We start from the raw sequence: 24,247 nt of genomic DNA on the forward strand, positions 1-24,247 counted from the left end.
CACATCATGTGACCATTAACCAGCATAAGAGGGCCATGAACATGCAAATGTTTTGGTAAATTATTCAAATCTAATATAATCTAATTCTTCAGTGGGCACTAAAGAAAATAATTTGTCAAAGGGGATTGTCCCTGTTTATGTAGAAAATATTATATACAATAAACTAATAAATTGACCTTATTGAGAGTATAAGCATAAATAAGTGTAAGTATGACCAGTTTTGACAGAATTACAACAAAGATTTTTATTTTTGAAAATGGCAATTCAATGGCAAATGCTCTGATAATATGCAATAATAACATGGTTAAACAAAACTAGCATACAATCGTTAAAGCTCAAAACATAAAAACATACTTCAAATGTCTTGAGGAGAAAAGGAGGTTACAGTTCTTCTACTTTGCTGTGTAACAGTAATAAGACAAAAGAGTACCAAAGTAAAAACCAAACTTCCGCTGACTGTACACAGTGATACTGATGTGCAAGGAAATGGTATATTTACAAACACAACTGTCAAGAAAGACCGTTAATATCCAATGGGGCTGACTCACAAATAGCACCTATGGTAAGACCAGACACGTAATAGTTCATGGGCAAATAAACACTGAAGAGTTAACAGCTGCTGGCATGACTTTATAAAACCAATCATATCAAAGCCAGTTCCGAATGTTTAATAAGGCTTATATCCTAAACCTTTTTCCATGGGCCCAGATACAGTCATGCATTCAATGACCACCTGCATTGACAGATGTATAAAATTGACATTTTCTTAATAATCTGTTAAGGCAGTAATATTTTAACATTAGTTATATATACATAAAATGAAGGATCATGGAATACATCAGGACGTTTTAGAGACAGCTACAGCATCAAATGAAACCGACCCAGTATGATAGACTAAACATTGTAATTACACAGGGTAGGGGGCATTTCTAACATGTAAATATGTTTGTTTTTTTAATCACATGTATGAATATCAGACTGTGATGCTTTTCAATATGTTGTATGAATTTAAATCTGAACATGATTTGAACGTTTTTGTCAATAGAAAGCATAAAGAGTACATTAAAGGTGCAAAGTCACCTTTCTAGTGTTCTATTCGCTTCATCTACGGCAATGGTGCCAAAACTAAAATACGCTGAAACCTATGTAGATTACAGTTTATACTGTTGCTTTTTACAAGTTTGTTTCTGACAATTTTCCTTTGCCATCTTTTAAAAAAAACAACAACAAAAAAGCTTATCAATGGCCACGACTGATATCGACTGTCCTTACATCAATTTTGTTTTCGTTGTTGTCGTTTAATTTTTGTCATCCTTCTTCTCTTCCTCTTCAGTGGGGTATGAATGCCAGGTGAGGCGTTCCTCGTAAAAGGAGATGACCACTTGTGGACACTTTACATTCGCCTCCTTGGCTGGTACTAGATCAGCTTCATCAGAGTTTTTCCTGTAGTATAAAAAAAAATACAGAAGACATTGGCAACCACCAGCTCAGCTATTTTTCATCCGAGATGGATTTCTAAGTTGAGGAAACCGAGGGCAATTGTAATAATTAAATTTTCCTTCAACTCACAGGCAACTCAAAATATACCAGCTATCTTTTGGTATATGAAGTGCATTTGTGCCTAAATATATTGTAATAATATCAAATTTCATACCAGAAGTCAATAACATTACAATTGTCCCCGTTATGGAGGTGACTGTAAAGGTATGAATGATTTTAGAGCATGCAAAATTTATTTGCAATGAAGTTTGGCAACAAGATTGGATGCCATTGTTTTTAATAAAGTAACAATTAAAAGAAATTAAAATATCCCATCTACTTCACTTTCCGCAAAACTCTATTCTTAGTATTTAAGCCAAGAGGTCAATTTTGTGACTAACATAATTAAAAACGTTGTTTTTTTCTGTATGAATGTGTAGATCACAGTTCACTAAACTTGAACTTTAGTATGCAGAGGAAGATGAAGCTTGCATTTCGCATTCACATGCGTGTGAATGAAAGTGAATGGAGTGGATAGTTCACTCAAAAATGAAAATTCTGTTATCATATTCACATTCTCATGTCATACCTGTATGACTTTCTTTTTTTGGCGGGATACATAGTATATATATTAATTATTATTATTATTTTTGCCCATACAATGCAAATTAATGGAATTCAATGGACCCCAATGTTCTGCTTTTGTGTTTCACAGAAGAAAAAAAGTCACAGGTTTGGAATGACATGATGGTGAGTATGTGATGACAGGATGTTCATTTTTGGGTGAACTACCCCTTAAACAGTGGTTGGGGGAAACTGTAACACAAATAACCCATATTACAGCACTAGCAAAGCTCGGTAAGTTCATGGCTTTGATTCCCAATGAATGCATAAACTTCTAAAACGTATAACCTCAAATATGCTGTATAGACTCTTTTTTTTCAGATAAGTGTCCAGAAAAGGTATTTGCCCCTTTATGATTTCCTTGATATTGCATATTTGTCAAAGTGAATGGTTCCAGATATTCATACAAAATTTGTATTGAATTATATTTTGTTTAATTAAAAACACTAGGGCGCCAATGGTTTAATTCGCAAGGAATAATATTATGTGTTTAAAGCAAGTCTAAATGGTACCTACACAACATAATTATAAATAAAATATTTTTTCATTATTAAGTGTGTGTTACTCCAGTCTTCAGTGTAACATGATCCTTCAGAAATCATTATAATATGCTGATTTGGTGATCAAGAAACATTTATTATTATAATCAATGTTGGAATAGTGGAATAGAGTAGAATGTATATAAAGTTTAAAAGAACAGCATTTATTTGAAATATAAATCTTTTGTAACATTATGAATGTCTTTACTGTCATTTTTTATCAATTTAGTGTTACAATTACCCCGACCTCACAGCTATGATAAAATGTTGCATAGCTACATACTATCTGTCATTCCTGTTAACTTTTAACCAACAACGTCAAGATAAAATAGATATGTTACAATATGAAGCCATCAAAACTTAAGATAGCAAAAGCAAAAAAAAAATCGAACAAAGTGATACAATCCCCCATATGCTAAATAGGTGTGATTGAAGAAATTTAGTGTGTTACAATTGCCCCCGATCTCTCCTAATGCTGCTCAGGAACTGTCCCTCTAATCCAATACTTGTTTGTACCTTACGGGTAACAATTTCCATACAAACCATTTCATGAGGAACATGAGTTCTCCACTTGAGTCTGTAGCACCAATAATCCTCTCAGGATCCAAACCACGTGCAAAACCTCTGAGTTTCTCAGGCTAAATTAAGAGAGATGGCATGTAAGACACTGTTTAGCCCATTCAATCTCTTTTGGTTTTCTAATGTTTTAAAGACACTTCCTGACCAGCTTACAGACATGGAATGATGTAGACATCTCAGATGCTCAGATCTTCATGGCTCTTACCTCATCCTTGCGCTTTTTGGTCTCCTTTCCATCTCCGTCAGACTCGGCCCGCCTCTTGCCTCCAGATTCAGCCGATTTCTGCGACTGAAGGAATTCTGCTATGAGGTCAGGACAGTCCAGGTTGTCCTCAGGTTCCCAGGTGTTGTCCTCACTGAGCAAAAAAATAAATAAGCACTAAGATTTACACCCAAAACCAGCTGAAATCTATGGAAGCTTGTTTTCACCACAGAATTTAAAAAAATGGTCAGAATCACCTAATTAATTTTTTATTCTGTGGCAGAAACAAGCTTCCATAAAAATCTAACTGCAGCTACTTACTCGGAAAAGCCTTTCCACTTGAGGAGATACTCCACTCTTCCCTTCACCACGCGCCGATCCAAGACTTTCTCCACAACATACTCCTCTTCTTCTTCTTCCACCACTTCCTCTACTTTCTTTTTGTTCTGTTTCTTCCCTGCTGTTGATTGTTTGGTTTCAGGTTGAGAAACTGGAGCTGGATACAAGAATGGCGGGTAAATAAATAAGCGTTCAAGTTAACCTAAATCATTTACCACAGTTTATGCCAAAATACCAAAGTTACTACAATTGTTGTTTTGGCAACAAAATAGTGGAAATATGATACTTGCAACTGCTGCCTTAAAAAAAATTAAAGGGACAGTTCACTCAAAAATAAAGATTCATCCATTTTATGCTAAATTAAATGTTAGGTAGAATGTTAGAGGCGGACAGCCTTTCCATATTTTTCTCTTTCATTTTATATTTTTCCATACAATGAAAGAGATGTCATTCTCCATAACAAAAAAGTAAGCCTACTGGTTTGAAGATAACACTGTACAATAAGATCCCATTAGTTAACATTAGTTAATGCATTAACTAACAATGAGTAATACATTTATTACAATATTTATTCATCTTTGTTGACGTTAGGTAATAAAAATACAACTGCTTGTTGTTATTTCATGTAAGCTCAAGTCCATTAAATAATATTACCAGATACAACTTTTGATTTTAATAATTGTATCGGTAAATGTTAAAATCATCAAACCATTGATTTAGAAGCATTTTTCACTGTTAGTTCCTGTAGTAAAATAATGTTAACGAATGGAACCTTATTGAAGATGTGCTACCGGTCTGAAACATGGCGGTGAATAAATAATGGGTGTACTATCCCTTTAAACGCTTCTTATATATACGAATGAGATGTATTAATAATTTATAATGGTTTTATAGCAATAATAAAAACTATGGTATTTTGGTTTCCATTGCAAACTAATAAAAAAAAAATCCAAACCTTCAGTCACAGCAGCATCGGCTGAAGGCTCTGACGTTTGGCTCATATTTCCAAGGGCTCTTAACAGCTGGAAATATATAAAGATCCTTATAAATATGAATAAAACAAATAAAAAAATGGTATCAATTAGATATATAGATCAGAAATACTTCGTAAACACACTACACTCATTTAATTTGAACGTGTGTTGGTTTACCTAAGGGGTGCAGCTGTACGACACATCTGCATGCATAATATATGGCAAACACTAGGACTGTTATGCATTAGCGACTGGAGGCCAGCGCGCGCGACAAAACCCATTCCGAATAAATGCATTGCATGCTTCACGCGCTGTGCTCGATAGGATGGATAGGGCAGGACGCCACTCTTTTACTGAATTTTGTTCCTCCATGTTGTTTTAGAGGGACAATCACGCTATTCAATGTCTGCTGTGGTCAAAACATCTTGCATCCTTTGCCGCAGCACATTTGATCGCTGCGATTCTACCACAACAAACACTATGTGCACGAGCCCGCATATCGGCGGTACCCAGAAACAAACGCACTTACTTGTATCTCGCGGAGATAAAGATGAAATAAAGCTGATCTGCATATATTAAAGTCCGAAATGAATAGGTTGCAGTGATTAATTATGGGACGTATACAGTGATGTGATGCTGCTGAATGTGGCTGTTATTCACGCCCACTTCCGTATTAGAAATGAGACAAAACGGTGACTTCCGGTGTATTATATCTATGGTTACTTTCATCATAAAAGTAGATGTTTTGGAGGATTAAATTATGACTGGTGTTGATCAATACTTGTCTTACAGCTTAATACCTACCAGTTAGTCCATTGAAAATCCTTTCTCCCCATGTTGCTTAAGCAGCTTTACACAGCCGTGATGCAGCATCGGTGCCGCCTTTGCAGTGCAAAGGTGTTGGATGATATTCTAGCTTCGTGAATATCAGAAGGGAATGTGTAAAATGTAGACTTCACACTTTGAACACAGCAGTACATTGTAGTTTTGGTATTTACGTGTCTTTCTTTACTCATTTGACTGAGTTAAGTCTGTTCTGAGAGCATATGTGACGCCTCCAAATGAAGACACAATGCTTCTTTGCCTCTGTTTAAATGATGCTGAATGCAAGCTTTAATTTTATAGTCACAACCGTTTATAATTTCATGTTATAATATCCATACTTTCATATTTAAAATGTTACTTTCATTACATTATTTTGGGAAATTGTATTATGTAAATGCATCTGTGCCACATCTGTGAAGCATTGAACTTGCACGTGTAAATGCACTTTTTTGTGGTAGCCTATAAATATTCAGCTTCACATGCAGCTTTGTTTCTGTTGGAAAACTCTTTAAATATGCAATATTATGTAGGCAGTTTCAAGCCCATAGGAGTGAGTGTTTTGTCCATGGAAATTATGACAGATCAACCAATGAGAGAAGGAAAAGCACACCCAGAAACAAGGACCCACTCGGTCCAAGTCCAACCCAGTGCTTGCCTTGCTGCTGTTTATCACTTTATCATTATTTAGTCAATTAGAGCTGTTCAGTTTAAAGTCCAAAACGTAGCATTTTAAATTTGTGAGTTCCAATGGAAATGGTCTTGCTTTACTACTGAAAGTGTTTTACAGCCTAATGGTGGATACCAAGAAAAAGTAAGTAGTGATCGCAACATGTCGGCCCCACTGATCTATATAGAATGACATTATATAGATCAGTGGTCGGCCCCCATTAGGTGACTCACTCCTTGTAACATAAAACAGTCTTTATTAAGCCACTGATTTGACTGGACTGTGATTTTCTACACATATTTTTCAAAATTATTGTTCATTTTCGTATGTAAAACATTATTATTATTTTTTAAACAGTTTTTAATTATATTTATGTTGCTATATCATAAACTTACTTTTCGTAAAAAAACAGGAAAAATAAATAAATAACATTTTTAGTAAATAGTCTGTGCCGTTACCCGCTCCGTCCTGTAGGTGGCAGTGATAAATACCGAGTGTAGTGCCGCTGTCATTTACAAGGCAGAGAAGTGGGTGTCGACGGTGTTGTTGACATTGCCCACTGCCGACTGCCCTGGAGCACTATAAAAGTTCTCAACAGTGATATGGCAGTATTGTCAACCGCTTCAAGTAACTTTACATGTCTTCAGCCGGACAGTTGAAAACACAGAACCGTCAGATGACTGTGCACTTCGGCTGATTTGTGGAAGTGGTTGTGAGTACATTCTGTTTTTCAGGGTTGGGACAAGACAGCATACGAGGTCAATGATCGCAACGGCTCGTTTCTCAGAACAGTTAGACTGTTTGTCTTGCTCAATTACTACTGAAGTTAGCTGTTATTTCACATGTATGTGGGTATTACGCTGATTTATTATTTGCATTTTGATGCATTCATTATTAAAAAACAAGGGAAGTGATTTTTATCATTTACTTTTTGATGAATGAATTACTAAATCACTAAGGAAGTGATTGTATTTTGCTTCAAAACAAGAATATAATTATTCAGAATATATTTTTAAACGATGTATTTTGATAGGGGTACTCATTTGTCCGCTGTAGTCGACACCATTCATTTAGGGTTGAAATGTAAACATATATAACCAGTAAGAAACTAGTACAACTAGTAAGAAAGCATGTCCGTTATAATAATTAACTTGCAACATTTATTATGAACATGTAAAATAGCATGCTATAATGAATTATGATCGATCCTGAATAAAAAAAGATTGCAGATTGTATCTGTAGGAATTTCACACATACACATACACAAACCCCCCACCACACATGCACGTGCACACGTCCTTCTTGTGTACGTGCTGTTTCCTGCATGTCCATATTTCTTTATTTCCACAAAATAATAATAATAATACACTTTATTCTATAAAGCGCCTTTAAAAGCAGCTTCTCAAAGCACTGGAGGCGCACGCAATATTGTTAACCTAAAACAATTTTATTTTTAAAAGATATTTATACATTATACTTACAAATACTGGTGAAACATTTTAAATACCAATACTTCTACTAATAATAATACTTTATTATTATGATTATTTTTAAATAATGATTTTAACAGCCACAGTAGAGCTTAATTCTTTCTACCTTCTCTTCACTCAAGGTAAATAAACATGTCTGTTTTAGGTTATCAGTATGACTCGCGATATCATTCTTGGAGATGAGCTGCCTGACTGGGTGGGGGCAAAAGAGTTTTATCAGAAATATGATCCCAAAGAGGTGATTGGCAGGTGAGTATTTGTACTATTCAGCAAGCGTTTTAATGTAATTTATTGAGATGTCTTTACTAAACTGTCCCGTGTGCAGAGGTGTGAGCAGTGTGGTGCGCAGATGTGTCCACAAACACACAGGACAGGAGTTTGCAGTGAAGATCATTGAGATCACTGCAGAGAAAATGACAGAACAGCAGTTAGAGGAGGTGAAGAGCTCCACGCTGAAGGAGATCCATGTGCTTACTGTGGTGAAGGGCCACCCGTCCATCAGTGAGTCTGAATGCTACTGCTTGATATGATGTGTTCAGCCCTTTCTGAGTAGCAACTGACCTTATTTGTGCTTTTTCAGTCACACTTATTGATTCTTATGAGTCAACAACCTTCATATTTTTGGTATTCGACCTGTAAGTATATTATATTATTATATTATATTTACATCGAAAATTCCAAACAAAATTCACACACAACTTTTCGTTCAGCATGAGGAGAGGAGAACTATTTGATTACTTGACTGAAAAAGTCACTCTAAGTGAAAAGGAAACCAGGTGAGTTTTTTTTCTCAAATCTTGTTTAAAGTTTCTGTGGTTGCAAATTTTTCTTCTCGTACTATATTTTGGCTGCAAATGTTCTTATTTTAGGAGTATGATGCGTGCTCTTCTGGAGGCTGTCCAGTATCTACATTCTCGAAATATTGTACATCGTGACCTCAAACCTGAAAATGTGCTGCTAGACGACCATGGACACATCAAACTTTCGGACTTTGGCTTTTCGGTCCAGCTGGGGCCTAATCAGAGACTAAGAGGTGAGAAAATCAACACTGTCCTTTAACAGCGACAAATCACATCAAAGCCCATTTAACTGAACAACATACATTGTTTGAACACTGGGCTTTGTCAATTTCCCTTGTTAGAGTTGTGCGGAACACCAGGATATCTGGCACCAGAGATTCTGAAATGCTCCATGGATGAGACGCATGAGGGATACGGGAAAGAGGTTGACCTGTGAGTAAATAACACTCATATTCTGCTATTAAACCTTTCTTTTGCGTCACAAAAGCATTGTGGATGGTTCATCGTCCCATGTTTTCCCACAGGTGGGCTTGTGGTGTGATCCTGTTCACCCTTCTTGCTGGGTCTCCACCGTTCTGGCATCGCAAACAGCTGCTGATGCTGAGAATGATCATGGAAGGCCGGTACCAGTTTAGTTCTCCAGAGTGGGATGACCGATCTGACACCGTCAAAGACTTGGTGAGATGCTTTGCATTGTCTTAAGGCTGGTTCACACGGGACGATTTTTTCCAAACCTGAGAGACCCCACACACGGAGATAAAAAATCACGGGTCTAACAGTTTTGGTCGTACAGTGTGTGGTGCGCAGCCACACGGCAAAATCAACACATCACACACGAACCGATTTGACTCCCGAGCATTCCCAGATCAGACGGGAAATCGCGCAAAATACCTCGAGAAGATCAAACGTGACTTCAGAGTAAACAATCATGGCGGACGAAGAGGATGCAGTGGCAATAGTTTGTAGTTTGTTTTTAACCGAAAAAAAACGTTATCAAAAGAAAAGGCGATGATCTCTGACGTCCACCGGACTTTCTGGTGCGCCATGCCGCCAGCTGTTTTGATTATATTTCCCGGTGTTTCCTCGCCGCCTCGTCACCTCGCTTTCTGATTGGCTACACTCCACAGTCCATAGGCTGCGTGCTCGGGGGACACCACACACGAGAAGAAATCGGGCCAAATAAATCCAACATGTTGGATATCCCCGATTTGAGATCGGAGCGGTCCCGACGTCCTTCCGAGCAGACGAGAGCAGTCTTAACACACCACACACGGCAGGAATATCTGATCAGATTATTTTACGATAATCGGAGCATCCTTAAGATTGTCGGAAGGGGTGAATCGGGGCTAAAATCGGCCTAATTATCCTGCCGTGTGAACCAGCCTTTAAGGCCAGTACACACCAAGGACGATGACTATAAAGATATAGTTCAAAAATTAATTCTAAATATAAAAGAATAGCCGGATAAAATAAAAGAAATTTTTTTTTTTTTCAGCTGATGAATGATAAAAATATTGACCGTCAAATCAGAATCCATCCTGCTTTAAAGAGCTCAAGCATTTAAATATATAAATACATTTTAAATGCATAAATAAATACATTAGAATAAACTGAATGATATTGTCTGCTGGTGTGGATGCTAATATAGTTATCTTTATAGTTATCGTTCTTGGTGTGAACGGGCCTTTAGCATACAGGCTTGCTGTCAATATTGAGAAATGTACCCATGTGTGCGTTACACTCTTTGCTTAAAAAGTTGAAATTCCCTTAGATCTCAAGGCTTTTAGTGCTGGAACCCACACTTCGCCTCACGGCCGAGCAAGCTTTAGCTCATCCTTTTTTCCGTCAGTACCAAAAGGAGGATGTGCGGATCTTTAGCCCCAGGAGGACATTTAAGGTGTGTTTTTTTATTTTATTTTTTTTTTTAGAAATCATTCTAATATGTTGGTTTGCTGCTCAGGAAAGGATTATTATTATCAATGTTGAAAACAGTTGTGCTGCTTAATATTTTTGTTGAAGCCATGATACATTTTTTGGGGGATTCTTTGAAGAATACAAAGTTCAAAAGAACAATATTTATTTGAAATGGAAAGCATTTAGAACATTATAAATGTATTTACTGTCACTTTTGATCAATCCTTGCTGAATTAAAATATGAATTTCTTTAAAACAAAATGACTGACCCCAAACTTTTTAACTGTAGTGTATGTTTATTTATTTATTTATTTATTTATTTATTTTCTGGTTTTTGTTGGTTGTTAGAATTACAAATGCAGTCTGGCATATATAGTATGTATTTTTTTTTAATTGTGTCCACTTGTCATTACAGGTTCTTCTAAATTACAAAGAAAAAAAAGACCTAAATCTTTTTTGTGGACAACAGTATAATTATACTATGCAAGTATAATTCTAATTGTAATTCAAAACTGTTCTTTGCATCTTCAGGCCCTGATCTTGACAGTGTTGGCTTGTATACGAATGCAGTGCTGCTGCTACCGAGCCAGACCATTAACAAAGGAGCTCCTAGCAAGAGACCCTTATTCCATCCGCGGTGTGCGCAAGCTCATTGACGGCTGTGCTTTCCGCATATATGGACACTGGGTCAAGAAAGGGGAGCAACAGAATCGAGCTGCTCTGTTCCAGAATACTGCTAAAATCATTCTACTGGGCCTTGAAGACTTTGAAAACTAAAGGTCATATTTTTGTTTCTAAAGATGTCCCTCATCTGTCCATTTACAGTTTTATTGTTTGTTGTTTGTATGTTTGTTTTTTGTGGTTATAGCCTGCCTGTCAAAAAGGCACACAAAACACAGCAGTTTGATTTTTTTTATAGATTTTTTATTTTTTTCTTTAAAGAGGGATGGTGCTTTTTGATTTAAACAGCATTTTAACCTAATTTTAACTACTCACTGTGGATTTTTTATTTTTTAAATGTATGGGCAGTGGTATCTTCTAATATTGCTTATTATATGGACCAACTCGATTATGAAGAGAGAACATTTTTTTTTAAAAATGACTAGGATTTACAATTAACTATCAGATTGGACAGAGCTTGTTTCCTAGTCAAGCTCTTTAGCCTTTGTCTGTTATTGACACAAAGCAGATTGTATATTTGAATTTATTATTACTGTTATACTTCGAAAACAATTCCAGGTTGTTGAAGCCTAAACCATAGATGGACAGGGAACATTTAACAGGATTTTAAGACTTTCAATACAAAGGATAACATACTTGAAACATCGCATTACTACTGAGAGTTGTTTTAAAATCCTTACAAAATTGTATGTACAGGTTTTATTCCTTTTTAACCTCTACATGTGTTTTACCACTTGTTTCTTTTTATCACAGTTGACTAGACATTATCCATTCATCATCAAGGTACTGTAGTAATTCTAAACAGGTATACATAAATTAATAATATAATTCATGTTTTTTGTGCGTTTTTACTTTTTGAAAGGAGTGGTTTCAAAACTAAAGATGTGGAACATATTTTCTTACTTCTTAACTTGAATCTTGGCCTCCAGTTAACTAATGGTATCATTAAGTTGATCAGCACTGTCCTGCAGACGTTGTTGTAGCTGATCAGTCAAGCGCATCACTTCATCCCTCACTTCTTTTTGAACTAGGGACCTGAGCTCAGACTTTTAAGAAGAACCTTGTGGAAACAAAAACATACATAAACATATACTTTTATTTAATTTGTGGTATGCAGTGAGTATTACATATTAGAGCATGCAGTCTGGCATAAATACGTAATCTCTATTTAAAAAAAAAAACTACAAAAATACAATTTAGTGTACAATGGGCACAAAGGTATAATGCCACTCAAACATTTAAATGTTGCTTTAAAATTTTTATATATATATATATATATATATATATATATATATATATATATATATATATATATATATATATATATATATATATAACAAAGAAGATATTAACTAAAATGTTACATTATGCATAAATAATAATTGGTAACACTATACATTAAGGTCTTGTTAGTTAATATTAGTTCATGCATTTTGCTATCTTTAACAATGGGCAATACATTTGTTAGAGTATTTATTGATCTTTATTAACATTATTTAATAAAAAAATAAATACTGTTCAGCTGTTCAATGTTGGTTCATGTAAGCTCAGATCCATTATATAATATTAACAGATACAACTTTTTTTTTTATTAATGTATTAGTAAATGATGAAATTAACATTTATTGAGATTTAGAAATGCTTTAGAAGGGTTTTTCGTTGTTAGTTCACGTTAATTAATATAGTTAACTAATGTTAACAAATGGAACATTATTGTAAAGTGTTACCTAATCATTTGTCAAGTGGGAGGAGAAATGGATGAACTTATACTCTGATTTGTACTAACAGAAATAGATATTTAGAGCCTATGCCTTATTTATGCGTGCTGGTTTGTTTTTTGAGTTGTCTTATTTACTTAAGGAATTAAATTAAACCAGTTGAATTAAAACATGCCGGAATATATAACTACCTTGGTTGGGAATGTCTGTCTCTGTGGTCTTCATTTCTGGTAGTGCAGCACTTTGTTGAACTTCTCCATCCATTTCTGTCTCCCTTTCAGTTTCTTTTTCTCCATCTGCAGTACTTTCTTTAAACAACAGATGACAGTATATACTTTCAAATATCAGTTGTATGTATGTAACTGATAGATATATATATACATACATACATACATACATACATATACATATACATATATACATACATACATACATACATATATATATAGATATATATAGAGAGAGAGATTTTATCAGGTGTGCATTAGTACCAGATTGGGCAGTTTCCTCTGTGTTGGTGTCCTCCTCAGGTATTCCAATATATGACAAGGATATATCCAACTGTACCTTACCATGCAAGAGGATGAGGTCATAATGTTAATTGTTCTGTCAACATAAATTAGAATTTATTGCTAGTACTAAAGTATCTGGCTTGACAAATCCATAAACTCACCTCTGGAGTAAAAATGTATTTGTATAAAAAATAATGTCTCATATATGTGTTGATGAAATAGTATAAAATTTGCGTCATTTGCTCCAAGCTGAAAAGGTCGATACTGAAAGGAGGCCTCTGTGTTTAATAGGGGAAAGAACAAAAGAGGTTTGAGCACAAAAACATTTGTTAACTTCCCAACAGTTATTATTTCAAAGCAGATATATGATTATTACACAACTGTTTAAAATTTGTGGTTATGTTCACCAAGGCTGCATTTATTTGATTAAAATACAGTACAAAATTAAATAACTGTTTTCTCTCTTTATACATTTTAAAATGTAATTTTTCCTGTGATGGCAAAGCTGCAGTTTCAGCATCATTACTCCAGTCTTCAGTGTCACATGCAGAGGTGGACAAAGTACACAACTTCCTTACTTGAGTGAAAGTACAAATACTACACGTCAAATATTACTCCGTTACAAGTAAAAGTACAGAAGTATTCGTTTTTAAAAGTACTTAAGTATCAAAAGTAAAAAAATGTCAATGCATTGTTTTATTATTGTTGCATTGTTGTAATACAGTATCTTATGCCTCTGAATCTATGCCTGCCTACCTACCCTCATATCAATATCAAGTTTATTTCTAGAACACAGTTCCAGTAGTGGGATTGAATGTGAGATTGAATAAGTGCACTCAATAACGTCCACAATGGTTTCGGACACCCAAATGGCTGTTCCCTCAAATAGTACCCTATTTAAAGTTTGTTGGCTTTTAGTATGAACTAGTGCAAAATGCCCGTGCAAAATCAGTTTGTGTGTGTGTTTTTAGTAATTGTTGGTTTGGTGTGTTTGAGTGCTCATTGTTACAATTACACAGCAAAAGTTCAGTGACATTTTTATTTGTGCATGGTAGAAAGCACACAGTGAACTCTGAGAAAACGCTATGCTTGAGCAAACAGTTTGTGAATAGGCTACTACAAATGATGCCCGTGAAAGAGACTGTGAACGCATTGAATAGGATATGTTTAGTTGGTGAATAGCATAGGCTACTATTACACAGTAGCGATAACGTTAAGCGCACCAGAATGAAATATAATATTCAGAAGTAAACAGCATAGCTGACTTACAGATTCAGTTAACATCCACAAATGAATAAGCGCGTCGATTCAGGGAGCAGTGCAAAAGTGCCCGTGCAAAATCAGTTTTTGTGTGTGTTTTTAGTAATTGTTGGTTTGGTTTTCTAATCCAAACAACGTCAAACTTGGCACTGCACTTACTCATGCCTGTAGCAAGACACCTGTCAAGTTTGAAATCCATCGGACTAACGAGAGATATGCGAATAACACACACACACACACACAGAAATACGTTCCCGTAATTTATAGATAGATATAATATACAGAAGTAAACAGCGTAGGTGACTTACAGATTCAGTTAACATCCACAAATGAATAAGTGGGACAATTCTGGGAGCAGGCTACACAGTGAACTCCTAAAAAATGCTACGCTTGAACAAACAGTTTGTGAATAGGTTACTACAAATGATGGCCGTGAATAAAATATTTAGAAGTAAACAGTGTAGCTGACAGAGTGTTTATGTCAGAATGTTTATTTTTAAACCACAACCTTCTTGGGGCTTCTTTTACCGATATATTTACCGATATCTTTAGCATTTCTAATCCAAACAACGCCAAACTTGGCACTGCACTTACTCGTGCCCGTAGCAAGACACCTGTCAAGTTTGAAATACATCGGACTAACGGTTCGAGAGATAGGCTATGCGAATAACAGACAGACAGACAGACAGACAGACAGACAGACACACAGACAGACGTTTCTGTAATTAAGTTGGCTTGGAAAAGCCAACTTACTGATATTGTACTTAAGATTATTATTATTATTCTTAGACTAAATTTCTCCACGTAACTCCTCCTAAACTGTTCAAGGTACAACCACTAAACTCAGACTAGACCTTCAAACTGTTCTTACTCGAGTTAATTTATCTATTTAGACTAATCAGACTTGCTGTTTTCCTAAAATTGCTGATAAAAACGTGGAAAAATCCCATAGACTTTCATTGCGGAATGTTCAAATTGAGCCAAGACTATTCAAACTTCAACTGTATAAATTCAAATTTTTACAGTTGGAGAGGTTCATTAGACTCCATCAGCTGCCATTATATGTACTATTTCTAATTCATTGAGACTCATTTAAGCTTTCTTTCTTTCTTTCTTTCTTTCTAACTTAAATTTCTTTCTTTCTAACTACAAACTAAATTCAAATTTTGACAGTTGGAGAGGCTCATTAGACTCCATTAGCTGCCATTGTACTATTTCTAATCCATCGAGACTCATTTTCCATTCTATCTAATATTTCTAAACTGAAAACCTAAACTAAAACTTAAACTAAACTAATTAAAACTAAAAACCTTCAAGCTTTTAAAAATTCTTCAAACTTTGGTATTAAACTTTCTTTCTTTCTTTCTTTCTTTCTTTCTTTCTTTCTTTCTTTCTTTCTTTCTTTCTTTCTTTCTTTCTTTCTTTCTCTCTAACTTTATCTATCTATCTATCTATCTATCTATCTATCTATCTATCTATCTATCTATCTATCTATCTATCTATCTATACACTACTTTAAACTTCAAGCTTTTAAAACTCAAACTTTGGTACAAACTTTCTTTCTATCTATCTATCTATATTTCTTTCTTTCTTTCTTTCTTTCTTTCTTTATCTATCTATCTATCTATACACTACTTTAAACTAAGCTTTTAAAACTTCTTCAAACTTTGGTACAAACTATCTTTCTTTCTTTCTAACTAATTAATCTTTCTTTCTTTCTAACTCCAAACTAAATTCAAATTTTGACAGTTGGAGAGGCCCAATAGACTCCATTAGCTGCCATTCTATATTTCTAATCAATCAAGACTCATTTAAGCTTCCATTCTATCTAATTTGTATAATCTATCTATCTATCTATCTATCTATCTATCTATCTATCTATCTATCTATCTATCTATCTATCTAACTAATCATTCTTTCTAACAAATTTTCCCTTCTTTCTTTCTTTCTTTCTTTCTAACTAATCTTTCTTTCTTTCTAACTAATCTTTCTTTCTTTCATTCTAACTCCAAACTAAATTCAAATTTTGACAGTTGGAGAGGCTCATTAGACTCCATTAGCTGCTCTTACTAATTCTAATCAATTGAGACTACTTTTAAAACTATTAAACTAAAACTTAAACTAATTAAAACGGAAAACATTCAAACTTTTAAAACTACTAAACTTAAACCAATTAAAACTAAAAACTTCAAACTTCCAGCTTTTAAAAATTCTTCAAACTTTCTGGCAAGGCTTTTTCATGCCAACTTAAAGTTTGTCTAACTTTTTCATCTAGTTTATAGATTGATGTTTTATCCTTACTGTTATCTATAAGCTAGTGTGCTCCATAACAATGACAAAATTCGCATTTAGAAGACCAAACCCAACGTTGAAAATCGGGTTGATGTCAGAATCCAACGTCAGATTGACGTTAATCTCCAGTGTTGGACAGACGTTGTATTGTGGTTGAAAATGAAAATCGGGTTGATGTCAGAAACCAACATCAGTCAGGTTCTTACGTCAACACGACTTTCATTTCCAACCACAATGGATGGTGACGTCAATATGACGTCGGGTTCTGACGGGTATTGTGGTTGAAAATGAAAATCGGGTTGATGTCAGAAACCAACATCGTCGGGTTCTGAGGTCAACACGACTTTCATTTCCAACCACAATGGATGGTGACGTCAATATGACGTCGGGTTCTGACGGGTTCTACTCAAGGACCTTGACAGAAATGTAGTGGGGTAAAAAGTATGATATTTGTCTTTCAAATGTAGGGAAGTTAAAGTAAAAAGTTTCCAGAAAAAAATAATACTCAAGTAAAGTACAGATAATTAAAAAGTGTACTTAAGTACTGTACTCAAGTAAATGTACTTTGTTACTGTCCACCTCTGGTCACATGATCCTTCAGAAATCATTCTAATATGCTGATTTGCTGCAAAAAAATTTTTTTTTTTATTATCAATGATGAAAATCATTGTGCTTCTTAATATTTTTGTGGAAATACATTGATACATGTTTTTTTTTTTTTTGGATTCTTTGATTAATAGAAAAAATATTTGAAACACATTTTTTGTAACATAAGTGTTTTTATAAATTTGTATAAATTTGATGACTGAATTAAATTCTTAAATTGATTTCTTCCAAAAAATAAAATCTTACTGAGCCCAAACTTTTGAATGGTATATTTACATACCCTGACTGAATGGCAAAGCAGAAGTTCACTGCAGTAGGTCAAACAGTGATCTGTGTTATTGAGGGGTGTTTCTGAAAATATTTTACAAGAATGTTTTAATATTATATATTAAGTATGAGAATATTATCTTGTACAAAATTATAAAGATATTGTTAATTATACAATAACATTATTACTATGGCTGCATCACCTGTGTTGAACTGATGCACGTTTTTTATAATGGAGATGAGAACAGAAGTTTGTTCCCTGTTGAAATGTTTCTCTCTGCAGAACAGCACTAGATTTGTATACAACTCAAGAAGTACTCCCTGTCTTGGCTGAGGCACATCAGAGATCAATAATGCACGGCACAAAATCCTAGAGGGGAAGCAAACAATGTGCATTCACGTAAGATCAAGCAATGTCATCAATTATGATTAGCATCATTCCTGTTATGCAGCACCTTTTGTAATTCAGGGTAGATTTTCTATAAAAATGTATTTGGTCTATCTCAGGCATTTAAACTTGTTAATTATAGCTTGGTTATTTACACAATGGTAGGAAAATTAGCAGGTTGCCTAACAAGATAAAAGAGGTAAAGTTAGCCACGGTTCACCGATGGACTTAAAAGATAGTTTTGCCTACACTGTATAAATAAAAGGTGCCTGGAGGAACCTTTTGGGGTTCTTCACTTTGCCACACCGACGGAACCGTCTGTAGATCCTCTAGGCACCCTTTAAAAAGGAGTGGTTCTCTGAGGAACCACACAGGTTTCCTGAGGAACTCTTATATTAGGCACTGTGTGGAACCACTTTGGGTGCCTCCAGGAACCAAATTTCTCTTTTTTTTTCTTCATGTTGTTACTATGGTTACCTTTGACTTCTATTATAATAAACAAATTGAACCAAATACAAAATAAGAATTGTTTATTACATATTTGATATTCATTTTTATACATACACTTCCATGCACATGGGGGAAAAAAGCTAACTATAGATTAATATCAATGAATACACAAAACAATTGTATAATACATAAGCAACATGAATAATCAACCATGTATACACTCACCTTAAGGATTATTAGGAACACCATACTAATACTGTGTTTGACCCCCTTTCGCCTTCAGAACTGCCTTAATTCTACGTGGCATTGATTCAACAAGGTGCTGAAAGCATTCTTTAGAAATGTTGGCCCATATTGATAGGATAGCATCTTGCAGTTGATGGAGATTTGTGGGATGCACATCCAGGGCACGAAGCTCCCGTTCCACCACATCCCAAAGATGCTCTATTGGGTTGAGATCTGGTGACTGTGGGGGCCATTTTAGTACAGTGAACTCATTGTCATGTTCAAGAAACCAATTTGAAATGATTCGAGCTTTGTGACATGGTGCATTATCCTGCTGGAAGTAGCCATCAGAGGATGGGTACATGGTGGTCATAAAGGGATGGACATGGTCAGAAACAATGCTCAGGTAGGCCGTGGCATTTAAACGATGCCCAATTGGCACTAAGGGGCCTAAAGTGTGCCAAGAAAACATCCTCCACACCATTACACCACCACCACCAGCCTGCACAGTGGTAACAAGGCATGATGGATCCATGTTCTCATTCTGTTTACGCCAAATTCTGACTCTACCATCTGAATGTCTCAACAGAAATCGAGACTCATCAGACCAGGCAACATTTTTCCAGTCTTCAACTGTCCAATTTTGGTGAGCTTGTGCAAATTGTAGCCTCTTTTACCTATTTGTAGTGGAGATGAGTGGTACCCGGTGGGGTCTTCTGCTGTTGTAGCCCATCCGCCTCAAGGTTGTGCGTGTTGTGGCTTCACAAATGCTTTGCTGCATACCTCGGTTGTAACGAGTGGTTATTTCAGTCAAAGTTGCTCTTCTATCAGCTTGAATCAGTCGGCCCATTCTCCTCTGACCTCTAGCATCAACAAGGCATTTTCGCCCACAGGACTGCCGCATACTGGATGTTTTTCCCTTTTCACACCATTCTTTGTAAACCCTAGAAATGGTTGTGCGTGAAAATCCCAGTAACTGAGCAGATTGTGAAATACTCAGACCGGCCCGTCTGGCACCAACAACCATGCCACGCTCAAAACTGCTTAAATCACCTTTCTTTCCCATTCTGACATTCAGTTTGGAGTTCAGGAGATTGTCTTGACCAGGACCACACCCCTAAATGCATTGAAGCAACTGCCATGTGATTGGTTGATTAGATAATTGCATTAATGAGAAATCGAATAGGTGTTCCTAATAATCCTTTAGGTGAGTGTATTTTGAATCATAAAATGTTGAAGTCTGGGATGCCGTTAGACTGGAGACTGTAATGTACACTATGGCTTTTGAAAAGCTTAAATGTGTGACTTGAATCAACAGTGTTCATAAATGGTTGTTGAGTATTCTCATGAAACAAGATAGAGGAAGTAGAAGTAGAGGCTTCGACCCGGAAACACTATTAAGGTGCAGTTAAATTATCTGTTGTTCTGTGAATGTTCACTGGTGAATTCCAGTCATTTCAATAAGAATCCACACGATCAGCGATTTGGTTTGTGGCAAAAAATGTCACTATGGGACCAAGTTGGTGTGAGGTTTAAGAGTTAGAAAAGTGAAAAGGTACAGCAGATTCGTTTTCCGTTTGTTTTTCCTCTTTTCTGGTGGATGGTCCAGGCACTTAAATGATTTTCAGGTCTACAGGAGGATTTTTATTCTTGTTCAAACTTGTATTTCAGCTTACCGAGATCCCTGCAAAGTAAAAAATGTACCGTTAGTAAGGTTATTAAAGTGATAGTTGTGAAATTTAAATAATTTCCTCAGCCTTGTGACGTTCCAAACCATTCACCATTCAATTTCACTGCATGAAACACAAGCAAAAAAAAAATGGTGTAAATCATTCATGAAACCATTCTTATGTACACTTGTCTAGTTCAATTCAATGCAACAATTTATGTAAAAATGGTTAAGCTCCAAAAATGTCCCAGAAAAGATCCTAAAAATAATCAATGAGTTCACAACTCATGTGTTATGGGTTGTGTTGTAAGTCTTCTGAAGCCATATAATAGCTTTTTCCTTCTTTTTTTTTTTTTTTGAAAAAGACTAAACTTGAAGTTATAATTCAGAGTTAAAATGTCTTATATTCAAATGCAAATGATAAAGATATAAGAACAAATGCATAGCATTATTTGTGAACCAAACCTGTGATATTATTTTTCTGAGTAACATGAATGAGATTTGAGAGCATGAGGGAAGATTTTCAGAGAATAACTGATTAAAAAACACAAGTACACAGTCATACAATACAATTTCACACAGAGAAAGTACATAGTAATAAAGTACTTGCATGTGGTGTAGTAGGTAACTTACTGTAATTCAATGTTGCCACTGAAATGTTCAGATTATTTTAGAAATGTACTGGTTGTTCTGGGGAACAAAAGAACAAAGCTGATTATTCACAACATAATATTTATTGACCAGTAAATGGCTTTAAAATGGTATTTGAGAGAATGAGGGCACCTGTAGTAAGTAAAGTTAGGCTAAACAAAAACAGACCAAACTATATTAACCTGCTTTTGTTATTCATAACAAACACCAATGACGACAGCAGGAATCAGCTAAATTAGTTAGGCTATATCAGCAATTTGAAGACACAGTTGTACAGAATATATTGAACTGAATGACTAAATCAATCTAAGACAATAAGTCAATAATTTCCATTTGTTCATTAGATCAACGTAGTTAGTATCGCGGCTAAAACCTTCATACCAGATATACTGTGCAATAAACGAGTGGTAAACACTGTAAAAACGTAGTAATGTATAATACATTTAGTTTATATATTTGTGTGTTTGAATATATAGTGAGTAGACTGTATTTATATTTATTTGGCGAGTTTACAAACCTTGTAACGGAGAGCCGAACAAACGGCGGAAGCTCTGATGAGAGGAGCCGTTACTTTCTCTCCCGATGACGTCGATCAGCTGAGCTTTATTGCGCGCGAGCATCACTGAAGCGACGACAGCAGAGGAACAGCAGCAGTTTCGTGACAGAACAAAACTTCTCTCCTCCTGGTTCTTCTTCTTCATATTATTAATATTATTATTATTTAGTGTTGTTGTTTAAGGTTCAAATTACTTAAATTACTGTTTTAATTATTCTTATTTCTTTTTATTATTTTAATTTCTTCTGTAAAGCACTTTGAATTGCCATTGTGTATGAAATGTGCTATATAAATAAACTTGCCTTGCCTTGCCTTACTTAATAAAATAGGCCTATACTAAATAAATGTAAGCTACCCAACTGAAAAAGACGTAGGCTAGCCTACTGTTAAATGTATTAAAAATGCATTAAAGTATATTTGTATTGTAGGTCTACTAAAAACACACTCAAGTACATTTTTAATACATTTAATAGTACGTCTTTTTCACCTGGGTATGTATACTGAATCAAACGTAAGTAGCCTATAATAATAATAATAGGATAATAATAATCTTATTCTGGCCTCACTGAACCATTTGGTTCCTCCAGATGCTGGCTTTACATAAGAGATCTTCCAGGAACCACTTAAATGTTAAAAGATCTTCCAATAACCCTTTTATCGCATTCAAGTTCCTCTATTTTCCCCCAAAGCACTTTGAGGTCTCATGGTAATGAAAAGGTGACTCCAGAACCTCTGAACTAAATACAAAGTGTTTAAAGGATCCCATAAGTTCCAGCAAGAACCTCAAAGATTGTCAATGCTCCTCCAGTAACCCTACTATCGGAGAAAGAGCTTTGAGGCACCTAAATTACATTTTGAAGTTCCTTGAGTATCCGACTGGATATTTGAGGCTCCTTTAGTTTTTACAGTGACATGAGGGTTTCACCTTTAAGTTAATCTTGATATTTTTAACTATTATATTTTATAATGTCACACTAATTTATGTAATAGTATAACATGACTGACTGTTTAAAATTAAATAATAATGTAGACGTTATTCACAGCAGCGCCATCTTTGATAAATAAATAGGCCTAAATAATTAAAGCGAGGCTGTGAGGGATAAGTTAGACATGCATCTCGTCAGTGGTGGGTTTTTGGATTGTTCTGCTGACGAAATCCTGCAAAATATCTTAACAAGAAATTTCAGTAGACAAAAAACTCCAAACAACATGAGCTGTGGAAAATGATAAGTGATCTAAGAGCTTTATTCAGCGGATGCCATTGAAAACACGGCAAGTTTATCCCTCCCTCACAGCCTCGCTTTCTTACTTGTCATGGCGCTGCTCTGAATAAGGTCTATAGAAATGAGCATAATATACCAATATTTGTAATATAAATGTAACTTGTAAACCTTTCAATCTCAGGTATGGAATTGGTCTTCTCAATCTCTTCCATATCACTGTGTTTCAGATCTGCCCTAGAAATACAATCAACAAGAATAATTGAGTATGTTTGTGTCTAAAGATGCTGAAAAATGCAAACTGCATTGGATTTTTTATTTATTTAACGTAATTTTTTTTGTGGGACCTAACGTTACCATAACAACACCCGTGCTCTTGGAGGCTGGGTCTCCTAGAAAAGATTACAATTAACGTACAAAAATGTATATTTTACATAAATGTATATATATCACAAGTTATTCCCGATCTCTAGATTCCATGAAAAAGTATAGCTTTTACCTTAATGTTCTCAAAAGGCATAATTTCTCCCCTCTGACAGCCTCTGAAAACGGCTCTATAAAAACATTAATCTAAACCACCTGTGTTGTGTTACATCGTATCCTAGCAACTACATTTCCCAAATCCGAGCCGACGTCACAGTTACGTCACGGCGTTAGCTGGTGGCAAAACAAAGGGAAAACTGGAGGCGGCTAACACAAACCAGCACAGATTCGGCTACATAATAAGGAGCTTAAATTATTATTATTGTTATTAAATGTCATCTTGTTGTGTTGTTGGGTGCAACCGTGCAAGAATCGACGGATTATTTGCGAATCATCTATGATTGTATACATTGTTTTGATTGATTGTGATTAGACTTTTTGAAGAACCTGGTAAGAAAGGGTAATCAAATGCATAATTAAAAAATGAATATGCTGTATCTGGAATTTTTATTTCTCGAAAATATTCACATTATTAAAATTGCACCGTAATGTCACTCTTTACATTGTCGTCTTCTGTCTGTCACTCAACCGGAGGTAGCTGTCAGATCGTCGTGGACGGGTCAAAATACTTTACGTTAAAATAACTTTTGCAAATAACAATCGCGTTCCTGGACAGTGAGTGACCTTGCACATTAAGATAAAAACGGATTTTCTCCAGTCATTATTAAAAAAACAAGCTAACAAAACTGGCAAACTAACGTTAGTGAAGCGGCCAGAGGGATCGTTCTGCCGCCACCTAAGCTCCGCCCACAAAAAAACGTCACCATGTTTACCAACTGAAAGGGGGTACCACTAACCACTGATCAGTCCCTCCAACTTAAAAGCCACGAAAACTTC

At 35.3% G+C, this 24,247-nt stretch overlaps 3 protein-coding genes and 1 long non-coding RNA gene across 8 annotated transcripts; 1 reads left to right on the top strand and 3 right to left on the bottom strand.

The window, feature by feature from the left end:
* Positions 1 to 229: 229 nt before the first annotated feature.
* Positions 230 to 5,976, bottom strand: cbx1b (chromobox homolog 1b (HP1 beta homolog Drosophila)). 5 transcript variants are annotated; one of them, XM_082151788.1, is made up of 6 exons: positions 5,266 to 5,976; positions 4,718 to 4,803; positions 3,745 to 3,919; positions 3,427 to 3,577; positions 3,186 to 3,280; positions 230 to 1,443 (listed from the first exon to the last, which is right to left on the bottom strand). In XM_082151788.1, exons 2-6 carry the CDS (start codon positions 4,761 to 4,763, stop codon positions 1,299 to 1,301), a joined length of 612 nt encoding a protein of 203 aa, XP_082007914.1. In that variant the 5' UTR covers positions 4,764 to 4,803; positions 5,266 to 5,976; the 3' UTR covers positions 230 to 1,298. The 5 variants fall into 5 exon arrangements, with proteins under 5 accessions (XP_082007914.1, XP_082007913.1, XP_082007912.1 ...); XM_082151787.1 differs by having other exon boundaries at positions 4,718 to 4,784; positions 5,266 to 5,971; XM_082151786.1 differs by lacking the exon at positions 5,266 to 5,976 and adding an exon at positions 4,914 to 5,247.
* Positions 5,977 to 6,730: 754 nt separating this feature from the next.
* phkg2 (phosphorylase kinase, gamma 2 (testis)) lies at positions 6,731 to 12,369 on the top strand. Its single transcript, XM_082151785.1, has 10 exons — positions 6,731 to 6,940; positions 7,864 to 7,967; positions 8,044 to 8,219; positions 8,299 to 8,353; positions 8,429 to 8,494; positions 8,588 to 8,751; positions 8,860 to 8,950; positions 9,043 to 9,196; positions 10,290 to 10,415; positions 10,964 to 12,369. The coding sequence occupies exons 2-10, from the start codon at positions 7,873 to 7,875 to the stop codon at positions 11,207 to 11,209; spliced, it is 1,173 nt and encodes a 390-aa protein (XP_082007911.1). The 5' UTR covers positions 6,731 to 6,940; positions 7,864 to 7,872; the 3' UTR covers positions 11,210 to 12,369.
* cfap119 (cilia and flagella associated protein 119) lies at positions 11,623 to 24,175 on the bottom strand. The gene is made up of 9 exons (XM_082151793.1): positions 23,427 to 24,175; positions 23,285 to 23,319; positions 23,099 to 23,164; positions 17,972 to 18,138; positions 17,782 to 17,852; positions 13,505 to 13,621; positions 13,323 to 13,398; positions 13,023 to 13,139; positions 11,623 to 12,173 (listed from the first exon to the last, which is right to left on the bottom strand). Exons 1-9 carry the CDS (start codon positions 23,445 to 23,447, stop codon positions 12,163 to 12,165), a joined length of 681 nt encoding a protein of 226 aa, XP_082007919.1. The 5' UTR covers positions 23,448 to 24,175; the 3' UTR covers positions 11,623 to 12,162.
* On the bottom strand, positions 18,670 to 23,092 carry LOC309485141. The gene is made up of 2 exons (XR_014201075.1): positions 21,134 to 23,092; positions 18,670 to 20,515 (listed from the first exon to the last, which is right to left on the bottom strand). It is a non-coding gene; the product is annotated as an uncharacterized lncRNA (long non-coding RNA).
* Positions 24,176 to 24,247: the final 72 nt, after the last annotated feature.

Source organism: Leuciscus leuciscus, assembly GCF_965113295.1.
Source record: "Leuciscus leuciscus genome assembly, chromosome: 21".
Lineage (NCBI taxonomy): Eukaryota > Metazoa > Chordata > Actinopteri > Cypriniformes > Leuciscidae > Leuciscus > Leuciscus leuciscus.